This window comes from Oncorhynchus mykiss, chromosome 17, assembly GCF_057628025.1.
Source record: "Oncorhynchus mykiss isolate SJ-2025 chromosome 17, ASM5762802v1, whole genome shotgun sequence".
NCBI classification, from domain to species: Eukaryota; Metazoa; Chordata; class Actinopteri; order Salmoniformes; family Salmonidae; genus Oncorhynchus; species Oncorhynchus mykiss.
The window spans coordinates 56,589,030-56,609,571 of NC_143038.1; the positions used below are offsets into that span (position 1 = coordinate 56,589,030).

At 43.4% G+C, this 20,542-nt stretch overlaps 1 protein-coding gene across 1 annotated transcript; it reads right to left on the reverse strand.

Moving 5' to 3' along the window:
* Positions 1-865: 865 nt before the first annotated feature.
* Positions 866-20,479, reverse strand: LOC110494530 (G protein-coupled receptor 22-like). The gene is made up of 2 exons (XM_021569665.3): positions 20,190-20,479; positions 866-3,884 (listed from the first exon to the last, which is right to left on the reverse strand). Exon 2 carries the CDS (start codon positions 3,769-3,771, stop codon positions 2,257-2,259), a length of 1,515 nt encoding a protein of 504 aa, XP_021425340.3. The 5' UTR covers positions 3,772-3,884; positions 20,190-20,479; the 3' UTR covers positions 866-2,256.
* Between the last annotated feature and the right edge of the window lie 63 nt (positions 20,480-20,542).

Here is a 20,542-nt window from a genome sequence, read left to right on the forward strand (position 1 = left end):
TTGTACAATCCAGGTATGCAAAGCTATTAGAGACTTACCCAGAAAGAATGACATCTGTAATCACGGCTAAAGGTGATTCTAGCATGTATAGACTCAGGGGTGTGAATACTTATTTTTTAAATAAATTTGCTAACATTTCCAAAAACATGTTTTCACTTTGTCATTATGGGGTATTGTGTGTAGATGGGTGAGCCCAAAACTCTATTCAACCCAATTTGAATTCCATCTGTAACTCAACAAAATATTGAATAAGTCAAGGGGTCTGAATACTTTCTGAAGTCACTGTATATATGAATAGATAATAGTGTACACTATGTACATAGTTCCATCTTATATTATATCAGTAGGATATATACATCTTCTTGTTCAGAATCAATGACACCTTTAAACCCATTCTTAAAATAGTTAAGGCATGTGTAATACAGATGTATGATCTTCATTTGATCACTCTTTTGTTGCTGACAATTTTCCTGCTCAGCAGGAAATGTAATCTTGCTGTGCATTCAAGTTTTAAAAAGGCATTTATATTTTATAATTTCCACTTTAAAATGTCAGACTTGATTTACTCTAAACAATTTTTAACAAACCGTATAAAAAATGTCCATTAATTATAATCCACATAATAATTCACATTTCCTGTTGATGCAGGATTATTTTCCTGTTGTAGCGAACTGGCTTCAATTAAGGTCCTACATCTGTATTTAGCAGATCCAAAAGGATATGTATTTGTGTATCTACAGTGCCTTGCGAAAGTATTCGGCCCCCTTGAACTTTGCGACCTTTTGCCACATTTCAGGCTTCAAACATAAAGGTATAAAACTGTATTTTTTTGTGAAGAATCAACAGCAAGTGGGACACAATCATGAAGTGGAACGGCATTTATTGGATATTTCAAACTTTCAAAAACTGAAAAATTGGGCGTGCAAAATTATTCAGCCCCTTTACTTTCAGTGCAGCAAACTCTCTCCAGAAGTTCAGTGATGATCTCTGAATGATCCAATGTTGACCGAAATGACTAATGATGATAAATACAATCCACCTGTGTGTAATCAAGTCTCCGTATAAATGCACCTGCACTGTGATAGTCTCAGAGGTCCGTTAAAAGCGCAGAGAGCATCATGAAGAACAAGGAACACACCAGGCAGGTCCGAGATACTGTTGTGAAGAAGTTTAAAGCCGGATTTGGATACAAAAAGATTTCCCAAGCTTTAAACATCCCAAGGAGCACTGTGCAAGCGATAATATTGAAATGGAAGGAGTATCAGACCACTGCAAATCTACCAAGACCTGGCCGTCCCTCTAAACTTTCAGCTCATACAAGGAGAAGACTGATCAGAGATGCAGCCAAGAGGCCCATGATCACTCTGGATGAACTGCAGAGATCTACAGCTGAGGTGGGAGACTCTGTCCATAGGACAAAAATCAGTCATATATTGCACAAATCTGACCTTTATGGAAGAGTGGCAAGAAGAAAGCCATTTCTTAAAGATATCCATAAAAGGTGTTGTTTAAAGTTTGCCACAAGCCACCTGGGAGACACACCAAACATGTGGAAGAAGGTGCTCTGGTCAGATGAAACCAAAATTGAACTTTTTGGCAACAATGCAAAACGTTATGTTTGGCGTAAAAGCAACACAGCTGAACACACCATCCCCACTGTCAAACATGATGGTGGCAGCATCATGGTTTGGGCCTGCTTTTCGTCAGCAGGGACAGGGAAGATGGTTAAAATTGATGGGAAGATGGATGGAGCCAAATACAGGACCATTCTGGAAGAAAACCTGATGGAGTCTGCAAAAGACCTGAGACTGGGACGGAGATTTGTCTTCCAACAAGACAATGATCCAAAACATAAAGCAAAATCTACAATGGAATGGTTCAAAAATAAACATATCCAGGTGTTAGAATGGCCAAGTCAAAGTCCAGACCTGAATCCAATCGAGAATCTGTGGAAAGAACTGAAAACTGCTGTTCACAAATGCTCTCCATTCAACCTCACTGAGCTTGAGCTGTTTTGCAAGGAGGAATGGGAAAAAATTTCAGTCTCTCGATGTGCAAAACTGATAGAGACATACCCCAAGCGACTTACAGCTGTAATCGCAGCAAAAGGTGGCGCTACAAAGTATTAACTTAAGGGGGCTGAATAATTTTGCACGCCCAATTTTTCAGTTTTTGATTTGTTAAAAAAGTTTGAAATATCCAATAAATGTCGTTCCACTTCATGATTGTGTCCCACTTGTTGTTGATTCTTCACAGCTAGTGTGTGCTATTCTTCAGGGGCTCTACCAGGCAACGGTCAATGGTTTCGCTGCCCTCCAGCTGTAACTGTCGTCCCTTCCTTGGCTCCACCCAGGAGTTGTGTGTGACGGTCTCTCCTGGCGAGGGGTCCACCTGCAGTAGTGACACCACCCTCTTCTTCACCTTGGCTCTGAGGGCCAGCCGCAGCTTCTGCCTGGTGAAGGCATAGAGCAGTGGGTGGGAGATGGTGGTGCCATAGGCCAGGGCCAGGAACCAGAGGCGCAGGCTGACCAGGGTGTCACTGGGGCCCAGGCCCAGGATCAACACGTTGGCCACGGACAGAGGAGCCCAGCAACCTAGGAATGTGGAGACGATGAGGAGTGACATCCTGAAGACGCGCTGCTGGCGCTCCCGCCGGTCCCGGTGACGCCTCACGGCCCGCCGCAAGGCAATGATGGCCGACACAGATGCCTGAACAGTGGGACTGGTGACAGGGGCAGCAGGTGCAGGGGCAGCAGCAGCAGCAGCGCCTTCTGAGCTAACCAGAGGGGCTGAGGACAGGGCTCGGGGGGAGGTGGCTGTGGGGGATGGGATGAGTGGAGGGTGAGATAGGTGCTTGGTTGTGTCTGTACAATGCTCTCCTCCCTCTATCACTCCCAGCCCTGCCTTCTGTTTCTGTCTTTTACGTCGCCCCCTGCAGGAGGGTGCCCTGAAGCGCTGGCTCTTTTTAACATGGGAGCCGATGCGAATGTTCAAGGCCCGCAGGATCCGTGAGTATGTGAACAGCATGACTGCCACTGTGATAAAGAAGATGGGCACCTGCAGCAGCAGGTGGTAGTGCATGGCCAGGCCTGTGTGGTAGCCCTGTCCACCCACACAAAGCAGCGTCCGGTTACGCCACACTAGTGCCAGGGGGGTGTCGGGGGAAGAGGTGGAGCTGTGCTGTCTACTCTCACCCCCTCCGGTGAGAAACTCCACCTCCAGAAAGGGGATGAAGAAGACGGCCAGAGACGTGGCCCAGACGGCAGCCAGCAGTAGCCCCGCCCTCTGCGGGGTGAGCAACCGGTTGGCGGGTCGGACAGAGATGTCATAGCGGTCCACGCTGATGACCAGCACATTGATGGCGGTGGCGATGGAGGCGAAGGTGACACAGGCCTCGTGGAAGCAGCAGAGCAGGGCCAGGTTGGGCCCTGGGGGCAGAAGCACCACCACCAGGGTCAGAGGCAGACACAGCACGCACAACATCACGTCCAGCACATGTAGGTTGACCGTGACCATGTTGCTGACCGAGTCGACCAGGTTGGACTGAGAGCAGTAGAGCACCAGCACGGTCAAGTTGCTGCTGAAGCCTAGCACCAGCTCTAGCATGAGGAAGGCGGTCAGTGACACCTGGAAGCCCAGGGGGTAGGGCATGTACCAGGCTGTGTTGGAGGAGTCACTTTCCCCCGAGACCTCCTCCAGGGCCCCCACACTTACCACCGTCCCAGCCCAGTCGCTCGGGGCTGGGGTCGGGGTGTAGCTGTCCGTCTCCATGGTGGTGACTTCTCAAGCGTCAGGGGTAGTAGTAACCGTCACAGCCATGATGTGTTCCCATTGTGCAAACTGGCTCCATGATGATGGTGATGGAGAACAGCGCAGTAACAGTCCTGTTGAGAAAGGGAGATGGGGGATAAATTGTGTGTCTGACGGGGGTCTTGAAATGGTAAAAGCTATAAGGCAAAGATAAGTAATCAAACACACAGGCAATCAATTGCTCTTAATGGATTCTCAGAAATGACACATTCAACAACTTAGAAATGGGTTCTGATCTTTGGCCAGTAAGCTATAACTTGGATCACCTGCTAGATCGTTCTACCAATTTGGTGACTTTTGAGATATGTAATTTAACCTAATGGTAACATTTTGTCATAAAGAGCACATGTTCAACTTCATAAAAACATGTTTTCCCATCTCAAATATAAAAATATATACAGTGGGGCAAATGTAATTTTCATCATAGGTACACTTCAACTATGACAGACAAAATGAGAAAAGAAAATCCAGAAAATCACATTGTAGGATTTTTAATTAATTTATTTGCAAATTATGGTGGAAAATAAGTATTTGGTCACCAACAAACAAGCAAGATTTCTGGCTTTCACAGACCTGTAACAACTTCTTTAAGAGGCTCCTCTGTCCTCCACTCGTTACCTGTATTAATAGCACCTGTTTGAACTTGTTATCAGTATAAAAGACACCTGTCCACAACCTCAAACAGTCACACTCAAAACTCCACTATGGCCAAGACCAAAGAGCTGTCAAAGGACACCAGAAACAAAATTGTAGACCTGCACCAGGCTGGGAAGACTGAATCTGCAATAGGTAAGCAGCTTGGTTTGAAGAAATCAACTGTGGGAGCAATTATTAGGAAATGGAAGACATACAAGACCACTGATAATCTCCCTCGATTTGGGGCTCCACGCAAGATCTCACCCCGTGGGGTCAAAATGATCACAAGAACGGTGAGCAAAAATCCCAGAACCACACGGGGGGACCTAGTGAATGACCTGCAGAGAGCTGGGACCAAAGTAACAAAGCCTACCATCAGTAACACACTACGCCGCCAGGGACTCAAATCCTGCAGTGCCAGACGTGTCCCCCTGCTTAAGCCAGTACATGTCCAGACCCGTCTGAAGTTTGCTAGAGAGCATTTGGATGATCAAGAAGAAGATTGGGAGAATGTCATATGGTCAGATGAAACCAAAATATAACTTTTTGGTAAACACTCAACTCGTCGTGTTTGGAGGACAAAGAATGCTGAGTTGCATCCACAGATCACCATACCTACTGTGAAGCATGGGGGTGGAAACATCATGCTTTGGGGCTGTTTTTCTGCAAAGGGAACAGGACGACTCATCCGTGTAAAGGAAAGAATGAATGGGGCCATGTATCGTGAGATTTTGAGTGAAAACCTCCTTCCATCAGCAAAGGCATTGAAGATGAAACGTGGCTCGGTCTATCAGCATAACAATGATCCCAAACACACCGCCCGGGCAACGAAGGAGTGGCTTCGTATGAAGCATTTCAAGGTCCTGGAGTGGCCTAGCCAGTCTCCAGGTCTCAACCCCATAGAAAATCTTTGGAGGGAATTGAAAGTCCGTGTTGCCCAGCAACAGCCCCAAAACATCACTACTCTAGAGGAGATCTGCATGGAGGAATGGGCCAAAATACCAGCAACAGTGTGTGAAAACCTTGTGAAGACTTACAGAAAACATTTGACCTCTGTCATTGCCAACAAAGGGTATATAACAAACTATTGAGATAAGCTTTTGTTATTGACCAAAAACGTATTTTCCACCATCATTTGCAAATAAATTCATTAAAAATCCTACAATGTGATTTTCTGGATTTCTTTTTTCATTTTGTCTGTCATAGTTGAAGTGTACCTATGATGAAAGTTACAGGCCTCTCACATCTTTTTAAGTGGGAGAACTTGCACAATTGCTGGCTGACTAAATACTTTTTTGCCCCACTGTATACTGGTAAGTGCCTATTAAGTGCCATTAAAGTAACAGGGTTTCTGTAACAGGGTTGATGATTTCATCTTAAATCAGCCATGAATCCCATTGTGACAGGGGTAATGGAAGCTTGTTGTGTGCAACAGGGATTGTTAATTGAATGCAAGGTCCACCATTTTTTCCCTTGACATTCTAGCCTGTTGTCTATGGGTAACAGATTTGACGTGTTATGCTCGACCTGCTCAGTTTTCCACCACAAAACACCAGAAAAGGGCCAAAAATAGTAGAACCAGCTCACCTGCTTTTACATTATGATTTTACTATTAGATGTTCAATGTTTATTTTAAAAAATATATTTATTAAGGAATAGTTTCACCATATTCAAACGAGTTGGGCTGACCTTAAAATGAGGGACAGACGTAAATGAATCACTAATCACATGAACTAAATAATCATACTCAGAAATTACTTTGTCAAAGCAACAAAATAACTAGGGCTTTACAATAATGGTGAAAACCTGGAGAAATGTAGAGGTGACGTGGGTTAAAATCTTCCCTAGAAGTCACAGAGGGACATGTCAAAGTCTTTATTTATACAAAAAATCTGATTGATTGAATTTTCCATGTGGTCTATATTAAATAGTCCTTCATTGAATATAAGAGGCTTTTAAAAGGATCGTTTTTGCATATATTTTCTGCGTAAAAAGCTTACACTTTATTGAGCAGTTTGTCAGAATTGACAGCTCTTTAAATACATTTTAGGGCATCATAATAAATTCAGAGAAACGGCAGTAGGTCATCTAGAAGCGTCTGTATAATCCCCTGGAGGAGAAACCTACGTCAGGGCTCTCTGACAGATACGGCCTCTTTCATCTCCTCAAAGAGATTGACTAAATGTCAGCATTAGTCAAGGTGGCTTTGGCATACAATTCACAGAGCTACTGTAAGAGAGTATTTACAGTGTTACATCAGGACACGCAGCAAAACAGACAAACATGCATGAACTACACATATTTTATAAGAAGATATCATTGATTATTTATGGTGTACAATCATTTCCCGACATTCCCACTTGAAACTGATGAATCCATGTTTGTGTGTAAGATATGGGAGGAAGTATTAAATATACTAATGCAACTGCAGTAAGTAATTGCAAGCTCTTTTTACATTGCTGTACAATAAAGATGTAACCAACGCACCGATCCACTGCACAGTCTCTCACATATGCTGTGTACAATGCACCCGCAGAAACACAAACAGCCAAACAAAGTACTGTGCTAAGCCATGTGTGTCAGTGGAATGAAGCGTTCAGAGATAAAATGTATAATTTGTTTTCTATACTGAGGTGCTCGTGGGTAATCAGATTAGTGTCTACATGCCAGACTATAACCCCATGCTGTATTGACAGCATACCAGTGGTGATGTCCATGACACAATTCCCAAACATTGATTAGGGGCCAGCTGCTGAGGGCAATCAATTGATTAATCGAAATCCCAATCTTTGCTCTAAATCAGACCAATCAGGAAATTGCGCCAGATCCCAACCCCCTCTGCACTACTCTAGAAATAACACATTTGGTTGAACGATGGACCCAATCTCTCATGTTGTCATTGCCATAGCAACTGAGCTGCGAGGGTCTAAATTAATCAGGGAACACAGATGCTGTAGTACTACGGAGCTACTGTGTGACACCATGTTGGTGACAGTGTTAAACAACCCACAATAGGCTACAATTACAGCCTCCTTGTTGGGGTTCTAGAAACAGGGAATACTTGTAGAGTTTATTCCAGCACTGGAAGGCGCGTGAGAACATCAATTAAGACATGATGAGATAAATGCCAAGGCATTTTGCCAGTATACTCTAAAAGAGAAAACAATGAACCTATAGTGAAAAGAGATAAGGAGAGGTCAGGTAGAAAGGGATGAGGGGAAAGAGGGGAAAATGAGGTGAGAATTAGATGGGTAGGACTAGGGAGGGAGGGATGTGTATGGAGCACTGCAGTCCTACGCTCACTTATTAAAGAGATTTCCAGCTGGCTGGGTTCGTGGGCAGACTGGCAAATCACCACTAGGCTATGAGATGATAGAGAGATACATACAGTGAGACAGGGACTGCGTCTGAACGAATCAGTTGGACGGGCCTTTGATTTCCATAGGCGGACACCTTTTTTTGTGGGGGGGCAGGGGGAGCTTACTATTTATCCTACCATTTCTAATCTATCGGCATGAGTTATGATTACTTTTATATGCACATTTTTGTGGTACAGTTTCATTTCTATAATAAAGTTTTCATTTCTCATAATCAGTGTAACGAGGTTAATTATTTAAAAAATATATAAATCTAAAAAACTAAATTCAACTAAGATGAGAGCACCAGCCTCTGCCATATGGACACATTGATTGCCTACACTGTGATCCATTAGTGGCTCAAGAAATTACCGTATGGAATTCAGAGATAGCCTATAGGCCAAATTCAGCAGTAATCTATAACTTCCATCTTCAACTAAGTAAAATACATAGGCCTAAAGCCGACAAATAAAAACAGAAGAAAATATCCTGATGAAAACTCGGCCTGAGTTTCCCGGCACCAGAGAGCTTGGGACAGACAGATTTTTTTCATGGCATTTTCACTGGATATATGGGACCATCAGATCATGATATGTTTCTCTTTCACACCGAGGCTTGGTGAATATCGAGGCTGGGAGAGTGTTGGATTTTTTTTCCAAATACTGTGAAGAACTATTATTATTTGCAAAGGATGTAAATAAAAAAAAAATACTTTGTTGACCCACCTGAGTGGGTTGATTCACTGATGTGGTCATCCTGTCTGGGTTGGCGCCCCCCTTGGGTTGTGCCATGTTGGAGATCTTTGTGGGCTATACTCAGCCTTGTCTCAGGATGGTAAGTTGGTGGTTGAAGATATCCCTCTAGTGGTGTGGGGGCTGTGCTTTGGCAAAGTGGGTGGGGTTATCTCCTTCCTGTTTGGCCCTGTCCGGGGGTGTCCTCGGATGGGACCACAGTGTCTCCTGACCCCTCCTGTCTCAGCCTCCAGTATTTATGCTGCAGTAGTTTATGTGTCGGGGGGCTAGGGTCAGTTTGTTATATCTGGAGTACTTCTCCTGTCCTATTCGGTGTCCTGTGTGAATCTAAGTGTGCGTTCTCTAATTCTCTCCTTCTCTCTTTCTTTCTCTCTCTCGGAGGACCTGAGCCCTAGGACCATGCCCCAGGACTACCTGACATGATGACTCCTTGCTGTCCCCAGTCCACCTGGCCTTGCTGCTGCTCCAGTTTCAACTTCCACCTGACCATGCTGCTGCTCCAGTTTCAACTGTTCTGCCTTATTATTATTCGACCATGCTGGTCATTTATGAACATTTGAACATCTTGGCCATGTTCTGTTATAATCTCCACCCGGCACAGCCAGAAGAGTACTGGCCACCCCACATAGCCTGGTTCCTCTCTAGGTTTCTTCCTAGGTTTTGGCCTTTCTAGGGAGTTTTTCCAAGCCACCGTGCTTCTACACCTGCATTGCTTGCTGTTTGGGGTTTTAGGCTGGGTTTCTGTACAGCACTTTGAGATATCAGCTGATGTACGAAGGGCTATATAAATACATTTGATTTGATTTGATTTGACTTACAGTGTGAGGTGAAGAAAAAATGAATGAGAAGCTCAGCTTATTAGCAGTGGATGTGGTGAGTTAAGACAATCAAAAATCAGACATCCCAAATGGGCACTTTCCTACATATGCATGCAGCAGGCCAGCTAGGCCTACTTCTATGCCTGCTCTGGCACGCACTCCCTCTGTATGTTCCTAGAGAAAAACCAGACACTCATTACTCACATGGAGCACTCCAAACAAAAGACAATGAAAAAATTTACAAAACTCGTCAATTATGGTTATGAAATAAACCAAAACTTGCTTCTTACAAGTGTAGCAGGTTCTGAACTCTGCAAACAACGTTTTTACATTTACTTGGCCTACTGGTGACATACGAAATTGGGAATTTATGAAAAATAAATACAATCAATGGGCAAACAATTCACACAACGAATGTGTAAGAATTGACGGAAGACAGCTAAGTGCATTCTGGAGAGCTGAGTGCATGTATTCTGGAGAGCTGAGTGCATGTATTCTGGAGAGCTGAGTGCATGCATTCTGGAGAACTGAGTGCATGTATTCTGGAGAGCTGAGTGCATGTATTCTGGAGAGCTGAGTGCATGTATTCTGGAGAGCTGAGTGCATGTATTCTGGAGAGCTGAGTGCATGTATTCTGGAGAGCTGAGTGCATGTATTCTGGAGAGAGACAGGCCATATCTTCACCACACACCCCTCTCGTTCTTCTTGTTGCAACATTTGAAATTATACTCAAGACACATTATCTTCACACATATTTTAGATGCTTTTCACTGACAGCCTCAACTCAATCAGCTCGGCCTATTGCCACACGCGCTGCCCAATTTGAGGGCTTCCAAAATAGGCATACTGTAAGCCTGCACACTTGTGAGTTGAAACAATCCACAGCTATTTAAATAAGCTAATGATCCTCTGTGTCTAAGTCAAGCTCTCTGGTGAAGTACTTTGAATGATTTTATTTAGACAGGGGTTACTATATAATTTGGGCAAAACATCAATTTACTTTAGGGGAAGCCAGCATCCGAACAGTGCACCATGCAATTGCCAAATATTATTTCCAGTTCGCAAGTGGCTGAAACTAGAGATCTCTATATAGTAACGAGATGCTCATGTCTCTGGCCTAACAATGGGAGTCGTTGTCCCAAAGGTGGGAAGGCAGGCTACAAGCTTAGGTCTGGATGATATGCCCATAAAAACACATTGGGCTTATTTTGGTAAGAGTGAGCCCTCTTGCTTCGCCTCTTCCTCTCTGCTGGAGAAATCATCTGAGCGAGCCAAACAGCACCCCTCTGTCTTAATATATGTAGCCCATGTATATGATCCTGTCTGTTCAAAAATAGTATGACATGCCAGATACATCCTCTACACATTCTGAGACAGAGGGGTGCTGTTTCGCTCACTTGGATGCTTTAAGAGAAGGATTGAGGGATGAAGGGAGGCAAGAATGGCAATCATGCTGCGCAGGTAAACAAGATGCCCCAGGGAGAGAAGATGGAGTTGTGTTTTTTCCACTCCAATCTCTCCCATCAGCATATCCCTGTTCCTGCCTGCTCTAATGCTCCCACTACTCTGTGTTTTCCTCAAAGGCCTTACACCCATATCATCTACCTTACACACACCTCATCCACCTTACACACACACACATCATCCACCTTACACACACATCATCTACCTTACACACACCTCATCCACCTTACACACACATCATCCACCTATCGTACACTTTACACATGCACATCATCCACCTTACACACATATCATCTACCTTGCACACACCTCATCCACCTTACACACACACATCATCCATCTTACACACACACATCATCCATCTTACACACACACACACACACACACATCATCCACTTTACACACACATCATCCACTTTACACACGCACATCATCCCCCTTACACACACATCATCTACCTTACACACATCTCATCCACCTTACACACATATCATCTACCTTACACACACTTCATCCACCTTACACACACACATCATCCATCTTACACACACACACACACACATCATCCACTTTACACACGCACATCATCCACCTTACACACACATCCTCTACCTTACACGCAGGTAGCTTAGTGGTTAGAGCGTTGGGCCAATAACCAAATCCCTGAGCTGACAAGGTAAAAATCTGTCGTTCTGCCCCTGAGCAAGGCAGTAAACCCACTGTTCCCAGGGCACTGAAGACGTGGATGTAAATTAAGGCAGCCCCCGCATCTCTCTGATTCAGAGGTTGTTGGGTTAAATGCGGAAGACACATTTCAGTTTTAGGCGTTCAGTTTCCACACATCATCTACCTTACATGGACATCATTCACCTTACACACACACATCATCCACCCTGTGTTGAGAGCTGCATGATAACAGGTGGGACACTTATTGTCTCTCTTGATAGTGGGAGACAACTTCATTCCTACCTAAAGTGTAAGGAACTGCAGTCTCTGTGTTGATGATAGTGGATCGATGTAGAGTGGAATCCTGTTGTACTGAGTCTCTAATGTTCTCCTGCATGGCTGTGCTTCACGGACCCCACCCCACCACCACGTTGAACAAAAAAACTAGGTTATGTCGCCCTGCGTTGTCCTTGCAAATTATAGGTTCAGGAGCAAAGGCAGACATTGACACTCAAGAAGGTGTTTTGATTTTTTAAAGACCATCCAATATGACCTTGGTTTGACCTCGACACAGGGCCACAGGGTCACATGGCCTTTACAGCCGCATGTCTGATCACTGAACACAGGGGAGCCTCACCTCCTGCATGTGGAAGACCTTGGTTACCATAGTGTCAAAGTGTTTTTCCCATCTCAAGGGAGAGAGCTCCCATCTGGCAGACCAGAAAAGTGTTAATAGTTCCCCTTGTTAGATCAGTGTCTAGACAGTCAGTGATGAAAGCACTGCAGAGAGCGCAACAAGGGCTCTACCAGATTTCAACATGGCACCAGACCAGCTACGAGATGTCCATCCTGATCACTCAGCAGTGAATAATCAGCATGCTCCGCAGGTCTGCACCCTCAGAGTCAGTCCCAAGCTCTGGATAGTGTGAACTCAGGTGAAGCAGCTATGGAGCTAACTTCCTAATTAAGACCTCTGTTGCTGCTAGAGGAGGAGGCCCACAGGGAAGCTCTGCTCCACCAAGAACAACGTAATTCATAAGAGCCCGGTATAGCAGGATCTAATGAATGCCCAACAGGGCACCTGTTGAGTCAGCAGCCTGAATACAATAACTACTCCTTGCACTCTGCTGAGTTTATAATGAAGACTGACTTACTTACCTACTGAGAGTTTAAGGGGGAGAAGAGGGAGGGAAAAAGAAAGTGTATAATATTGCCAGGGATGAAAAATCCCGACTTAAGGGACAGAGGGAGACCGTGTTTGAATCATGAGGGCTGTGGTATTCATAAAAGTGGGGTCAGTTTGGAGAAGAAAGCGGGTTCTGCTCCATTTATAATTGGTGGAATAGACATAAACAAGTATTTATTTAGGCTGAAATCTGGGGCTGGTAACTCTAATGAATGTCTCCTCTCCATCAGAAGTAACTCTGGGTCTTTCTTTCCTGTGGCGGTCCTCATGAGAGCCAGTTTCATCATAGCCCTTCGTGGTTTTTGCGACTGCACTTGAAGAAACTTTCAAGGTTCTTGAAATGTTCCTTATTGACTGACCTTCCTGTCTTCAAGTAATGATGGACTGTCGTTTCTCTTTGCTTATTTGAGCTGTTCTTGCCATAACATGGTCTTGATGCTGTCGCAAAGCTAATTAAAAAGCAGAATTCCACAAGGGAGGATGACTTTCACTTCAGCAGTGATAAATTCATGAACTTCTTTGATGAAAAGATCATGGTCATTAGAAAGCAAATTACGAACTCCTCTTTAAATCTGTGTATTTCCCCAAAGCTCAATTGTCCTGAGTCTGCACAACACTGCCAGGACCTAGGATCAAGGGAGACACTCAAGTTTTTTAATACTATATCTCTTGACACATTGATGAAAATAGTCATGGCCTCTTAACCTTCAAGGAACCTATTCCAACTAAACTACTGAAAGAGCTGCTTCCTGTACTTGGCCCTCCTATGTTGAACATAATAAACGTCTCTCTATCCTCCGGATGTGTACCAAACTCACTAAAAGTGGCAGTAATAAAGCCTCTCTTGAAAAAGCCAAACCTTGACCAAGAAAATATTTTTTAAAACTAAATCAGCCTTTAACAAATCTCCCATTCCTCTCAAAAATGTTAGAAAAAGCTGTTGCGCAGCAACGCACTGCTTTCCTGAAGACAAACAATGTATACGAAACACTTCAGTCTGGTTTTAGGCCCCATCATAGCACTGAGACTGCACTTGTGAAGGTGGTAAATTACCTTTAATGGCATCAGGCCAAGGCTCTGCATCTGTCCTCGTGAGCCTAAATCTTAGTGCTGCTTTATATACCATTGATCACCACATTCTTTTGGAGAGATTGGAAACCCAAATTGGTCTACACGGACAAGTTCTGGCCTGGTTTAGATCTTATCTGTCGGAAAGATATCAGTTTGACTTGTGGATGGTTTGCCTTCTGACAAATCAACTGTACATTTCGGCATTCGTCAAGGTTCCGTTTTAGGACCACTATTGTTTTCACTATATATTTTACCTCTTGGGATGTCATTCGGAAACATAATGTTAACTTTCGCTGCTATGCGGACGATACATAGCTGTACATTTTGATGAAACATGGTGAAGCCCAAAAATTGCCCTCCCTGGAAGCCTGTGTTTCAGACATAAGGCATCATTTTTTTTCTTCTAAGCTCAGACAAAACAGAGATGCTAGTTCTAGGTCACAAGAAACAAAGAGATCTTCTGTTGGATCTGACCATTAATCTTGATGGTTGTGCAGTCATCTCAAATAAAACTGTGAAGGACCTTGGCGTTACTCTGGACCCTGATCTCTCTTTTGACAAACATATCAAGAATATTTCAAGGACAGCTTTTTTTCCATCTTCATAACATTGCAAACATCAGAAACTTCTGTCCAAAAATGATGCAGAAAAATGAATCCATGCTTTTGTCACTTCTAGATTAGGCTACTGCAATGCTCTACTTTCCGGCTACCCAGATACAAGCACTAAAAACACTTCAGTTTAGTGCTAAACACAGCTGCTAGAATCTTGACTAGAACCAAAAAATGTGATCACATTACTCCAGTACTAGCCTCTCTACAATGGCTTCCTGTTAAGGCTAGGGCAGATTTCAATGTTTTACTGCTAACCTACAAAGCATTACATGAGCTTGCTCCTACCCATCTTTCCGATTTGGTCCTGCCATACATACCTACACGTATGTTACGGTCACAAGATGCAGGCCTCCTTACTGTCCCGTAGAATTTCTAAGCAAACAGCTGGAGGCAGGTACTTTCTCCTATAGAGCTCCATTTTTATGGAATGGTCTGCCTATCCATGTGAGAGACGCACACTTGGTCTAGACCTTTAAGTCTTTATTGAAGACTCATCTCTTTAGTAGGTCCTATGTTTGAGTGTAGTCTGGCCCAGGGGTGCAAAGGTGAACGGAAAGGCATTGGAGCGATGAACCGCCCTCGCGGTCTCTGCATGGCCGGTTCCCCTCTCTCCACTGGGATTCTCTGCCTCTAACCCTATTACGGGGGCTGAGTCACTGGCTTACTAGTGCTCTTCCTTGCCGTCCCTAGGAGGGTTGCGTCACTTGAGTGGGTTGAGTCACTGACGTGATCTTCCTGTCTGGGCTGGCTCCCCCCTCGGGTTTGTGCCGTGGGGGAGATCTTCGTGGGCTATACTCGGCCTTGTCTCAGGGTAGTAGGTTGGTGGTTGAAGATATCCCTCTCGTGGTGTGGGGGCTGTGCTTTGGCAAAGTGGGTGGGGTTATATCCTACCTGTTTGGCCCTGTCCGGGGGTATCGTCGGACAGGGCCACATTGTCTCCCGACCCCTCCTGTCTCAGCCTTCAGTATTTATGCTGCTATAGTTTGTGTGTCGGGGGGCTAGGGTCAGTCTGTTATATCTGGAGTATTTCTCCTGTCTCATCCGGTGTCCTGTGTGAATTTAAGTTCTCTCTAATTCTCTCTCTCGGCATGATGACTCCTTGCTGTCCCCAGTCCACCTGGTCATGCTGCTGCCCCAGTTTCAACTACGGATTCCCCCCCCCCCCCCCCCCCCCCACACACACACACACACACACACACACACACACACACACACACACACACACACACACACACACACACACACACACACACACTTGTTTCCTAAATTAATACATGGACAATTAACTAATACAGTGTGTTTTATAAAGTGGCATACACTGAGTGTACAAAACATTAGGAATACCTTCCTAATATTGAGCTGCACCCCCTTTTGCCTTCAGAACAGCCTCAATTTGTTGGAGCATGAACTCTACAAGGTGTCGGAAGCATTCCACAGGGTAGCTGGCCCATATTGACTCCAATGCTTCCCACAGTTGTGGCAAGTTGACTTGATGTCCTTTGGGTGGTGGACCATTCTTGATACACACGGGAAACTGTTGAGCGTCAAAAACCCAGCAGTGTTGCATTTCTTGACATACTGAAACCGGTGGCACTTAAATCTTTTGTCTTGCCCATTTACCCTCTGAATGACACACATACACAATCCATGTCTCAATTGCCTCAAGGCTTGAAAATCCTTCTTTAACCTGTCTCCTCCCCTTCATCTACACTGACTGAAGTGGATTTAATACAGTAAGTGACATCAGTAAGGGATCATAGCTTTCACCTGAATCCACCTGGTCAGTCTATGTCATGGGAAAGAGCAGGTGTTCCTATTGTTTTGTACACATACATGTATAGTCCCTTGCACTTGTTTCATTTTTCTTGGTCAATACGAGTGCTTTCTTTTGGTATAAAATATTTCCTTCCTGTAAACAGAAGGAAATGGCTGAATATGGAATATCGTGAGGTACTGGCAACGGTCTCCTAATTAGTCATGTGACCAACTCCGTAACACACTGAGAGAGCCATATTTTCAACTCATTAACTCCAAGACTTGAAATGTGAATTATCTGTCTATTCCAGTGCTCTGACCTTCACCAATAGCATACAAAACATAGCCAATCGAGGGCTACAGGCCTGTTCAACTGTGATTTTCTTATTGACCATCTGTTTGGAATTTTAACAGCTACTCATTCTGTGTTACGGACCAATCCTTTCTTTTATTGCAGAAATCCAATTAACATTTCTTTCCAGGTCATAAATATTTTTGTTAATTTCAAAATGGCACTAAGGAGCAGTTAGAACCACAACTATTCTGGTTGAAAGTGAGGTTGCATGAATTGGTAGAAAATACAAGGAGCACAAGGAGAGGCAAGCGGATGAAAGCACGAAAAGACGAAGATGGTGTACTGGTGGTGTGACGGAGATGTAGAAGATCAGGCCTTCTGTAAAAGTAACATTTAATATAGCTAGGTCAAACAATCTATTAAAAGTCGTTATATTTAGAGGCCTTATGTAAGGCCTATTTAGGGAGTAAAATGTAATTTACATAATACGTTTTTTAAATGTGCTTTATCTTTGTAAGATTCCTCTAGTTTAGGTAAACATTGTGAAGCTTTTTAATTTTGAAAACTGTCCAAACAGCATGTTGGTCAGATGGAAGGTTGGACCTTGAGAGGCAGAGACACGTGTCCACTGTGTTGCCCTATCACCTGAATGATTTATGGTTGGGCTTTTACAGAAATATGGACCTGAAATTGAACGATTGTGAAAACTTGAGCAGGTTAGACATAGAGAGAGAACGAGAGCAAGAGGAGATGCAGAGGAAGAAGAGCCTTTTGATAGAGTGTGTGTTTGTTTGTGGGTGTGTGCGTGTGTGTATACCCACGTAAGCATCAGTACATGTACAGTTGAAGTCGGAAGTTTACATACACCTGAGCCAAATATATTTAAACTCAGTTTTTCACAATTCCTATTTCAATTTCATTAATCCTAGTTAAGATTCCCTGTCTTAGGTCAGTTCGGATCACCACTTCATTTTAAGAATGTGAAATGTCAGAATAATAGTAGAGAGAATGATTTATTTCAGCTTTTATTTCTTTCATCACATTCCCAGTGGGTCTGAAGTTTACATACAGTCAATTAGTATTTGGTAGCATTGCCTTTAAATTGTTAAACTTGGGTCAAACGTTTCGGGTAGCCTTCCACAAGCTTCCCAATATAAGTTGGGTGAATTTTCGTCCATTCCTCCTGACAGAGCTGATGTAACTGAGACAGGTTTGTAGGCCTCCTTGCTCACACATGCTTTTTCAGTTCTGCTCAAACATTTTCTATGGGATTGAGGTCAAGGCTTTGTGATGGCCACTCCAATACATTGACTTTGTTGTCCTTAAGCCATCTTGCCACAATTTTGGAAGTATACTTGGGGTCATTGTCCATTTGGAAGACCCATTTGCGACCAAGCTTTAACTTCCTGTCTGAACATCTTGAGATGTTGCTTCAGTATATCTACAATTCTTCCCTGAGGACTTGATTTCTTTTGATTTTCCCATGATGTCAAGCAAAGAGGCACAGAGTTTGAAGGTAGGCCTTGAAATACATCCACAGGTACACCTCCAATTGACTCAAATGAGGTCAATTTGACCATCAAGAAGCTTCTAAAGCATGACGTAATTTTCTGGAATTTTCCAAGCTGTTTAAAGGCACAGTCAACTTAGTTTATGTAAACTTCTGAACCACTGGAATTGTTATACAGTGAGTTAAAAGTGAAATAATCTGTCTGTAAACAATTGTTGGAAGAATGACTTGTGTCATGCACAAAGTAGATATCCTAACCGACTTGCCAAAACTATAGTTTGTTAACAAGAAATTTGTGGAGTGGTTGAAAAATGTTTTAATGACTCCAACCTAAGTGAATGTAAACTTCCGACTTCAACTGTACATGTGTGCATGTGACTTTGTGTGTGTGTGGATGACCAGAAATCCCCACAATAATAGTAAACAAAACTAAATTTGACCAACTTGGGACATTTTGTTAGTCCCCACTAGGTCAAATGCTATTAGTGTTAGGGTTAAAATTACATTAAGGGTTAGGGTTAGGAGCTAGGGTTAGTTTTAGTGTTAGGAGCTAGTGTTAGTGCTATAGTTAGGTTTAGGGTTAAGGTTAAGGTAAGAGTACGGGCTAGGGTAAATAGGATTTTGAATTGGACTGAATTGTGTCCCCACAAGGTTAGCTGTACAATACCGTGTGTGTGTGTGTGTGTGTGTGTGTGTGTGTGTGTGTGTGTGTGTGTGTGTGTGTGTGTGTGTGTGTGTGTGTGTGTGTGTGTGTGTAGGGGAGGGGCAGAGGATGAGGAATGCTGGACATAAATCCACTTGGCTAAAATGATGAGGTTACTTATCTACAGCAGAAGGCAATTAGAGGACAATTAATCCAATTAATCTTCTGGCTGCAGGGAGACAGAGAGCAGAGTGATGTCTCTGCTGCCAACATTCCCGCCATTATGAATGTGGCTCTGTATGTCTGCAAAGAGGTTGCCCTCTGTTCACTATCAAAGTATTTCACAGAAGAACACACACAAGGCACTACAGGGAGGTAGGAGAGTTCACACCCAAATCCTTTCATTAAGACCATACCCCTCTCTCATTAATTCCTTCCTTCCACCTTTCCCTCTCTCCACCACTCCCCCCATAGACATTTTATCTTCCCATTCCCTTCTCCATTTCCCCTTTCTCAATTTGGATTTCATCAGCTGGAGCCATCTGCTTTTAGTATCACTTTCCCAACTAACTCTCACAGTCTCACTGCAGAATTAGAATTTTGAAGTTAGGCTCTCATTCTGAAAAATAAAAATCCAGTGTCCACAACTGGGATCGCACACGCAACCTTCTGACTCTGGATCAATCCCAGTTGTGGACATTGGTTTCTGATTTTTGTTTTTAACCCTATCCCAGACCTTAACCCTTATCTTAACCATTTGGAATGTGTGCCTAAACTTAACCCCAAACCTTAACCCCAATGAGTACCGGTTTTGAAGGCATTTCCCAACATCCTCAGGACATGGCTAGACATTCAATTTCAAAGTCAATCTTGAATGACCTGGCTGCACTTTCCATTCCCTGTCAATAGGTTCACTTCCACCTCTCTTTCTATCTTCTCTCCCAGTATCATTGATGTATCTGCACATCACACATTCACTACCTGGATATTGGCCTATTGAATGCAGAGAGAGAGAGATGGTTTCCTAGTCAGACCTCTGAAGACTGCAGTGGAGGTATTCCCAGAGGAGTGTGGGAGAAACACACAGCCTCTGCGCCTGTATATGTTCCCACAATGAAGCCCGGTGGGTTGAAAATAGCTCATACTCATACTCAAGTCAATCAATACTATTTAGCCTACTTACAGACTTACCACCAAAAACCCAAGAAAGCAAAATTAGTCCCATTTCTCTGACTACAGTTTACATTATTATCTAGAAATAACAAATCAATATTCAAAAGTAATTTGATGCAAAAGAAACACTGACCTATTTGGTAGATAAAATAACACGCTAGGACTCTACCACAAGGAAAATAGAGCTATGACATAATAATACACACAAAGATGTAGGCTTTTTTGTTTACATGTTCAACAATGTATTACTATTGATGTTATTACAATATTATATGGAAGATAAGGTACAAGGTGTTATTGGACTACAAGAAAGTAGCCAAATAATGTAGACACATACTATAGAGGGCCACATTCATTTGAACATTTATTAATTCATGCAGTGTGTTTACATTTAAGATGTTATTTGAAGTTGCTAGGGTAAATTGTGGAACAGGACTTACCTGTTTGTAGCTCTCGGTCTTCTATTTGTTGTATTTCATATCATGTTTAATTGCTATGTAATGTGATTATATTAATGCTGTTGTCGTCTACATCCCTGTCACTCTCATGTAAAAGCTGCGCTGTTGCCTCTGTGTTGGAGATGATTGTCCTGCAACAGTATTATCCCATCAACATGTTGTGAGTGTCTTCGGAGACCACATGCTGCTCAGCAGAGAGTACGCTACCACTAGTCACATCAGACGTAGAGCTGCTTTCCCTCCATCCGATAACGGGCTTGCACATTCTGCACAGTGCGGCGTAGGATTCAGTAATTACTTTATTTCGCGCCCTGAGTGACAGGAGGGAGGTGCTT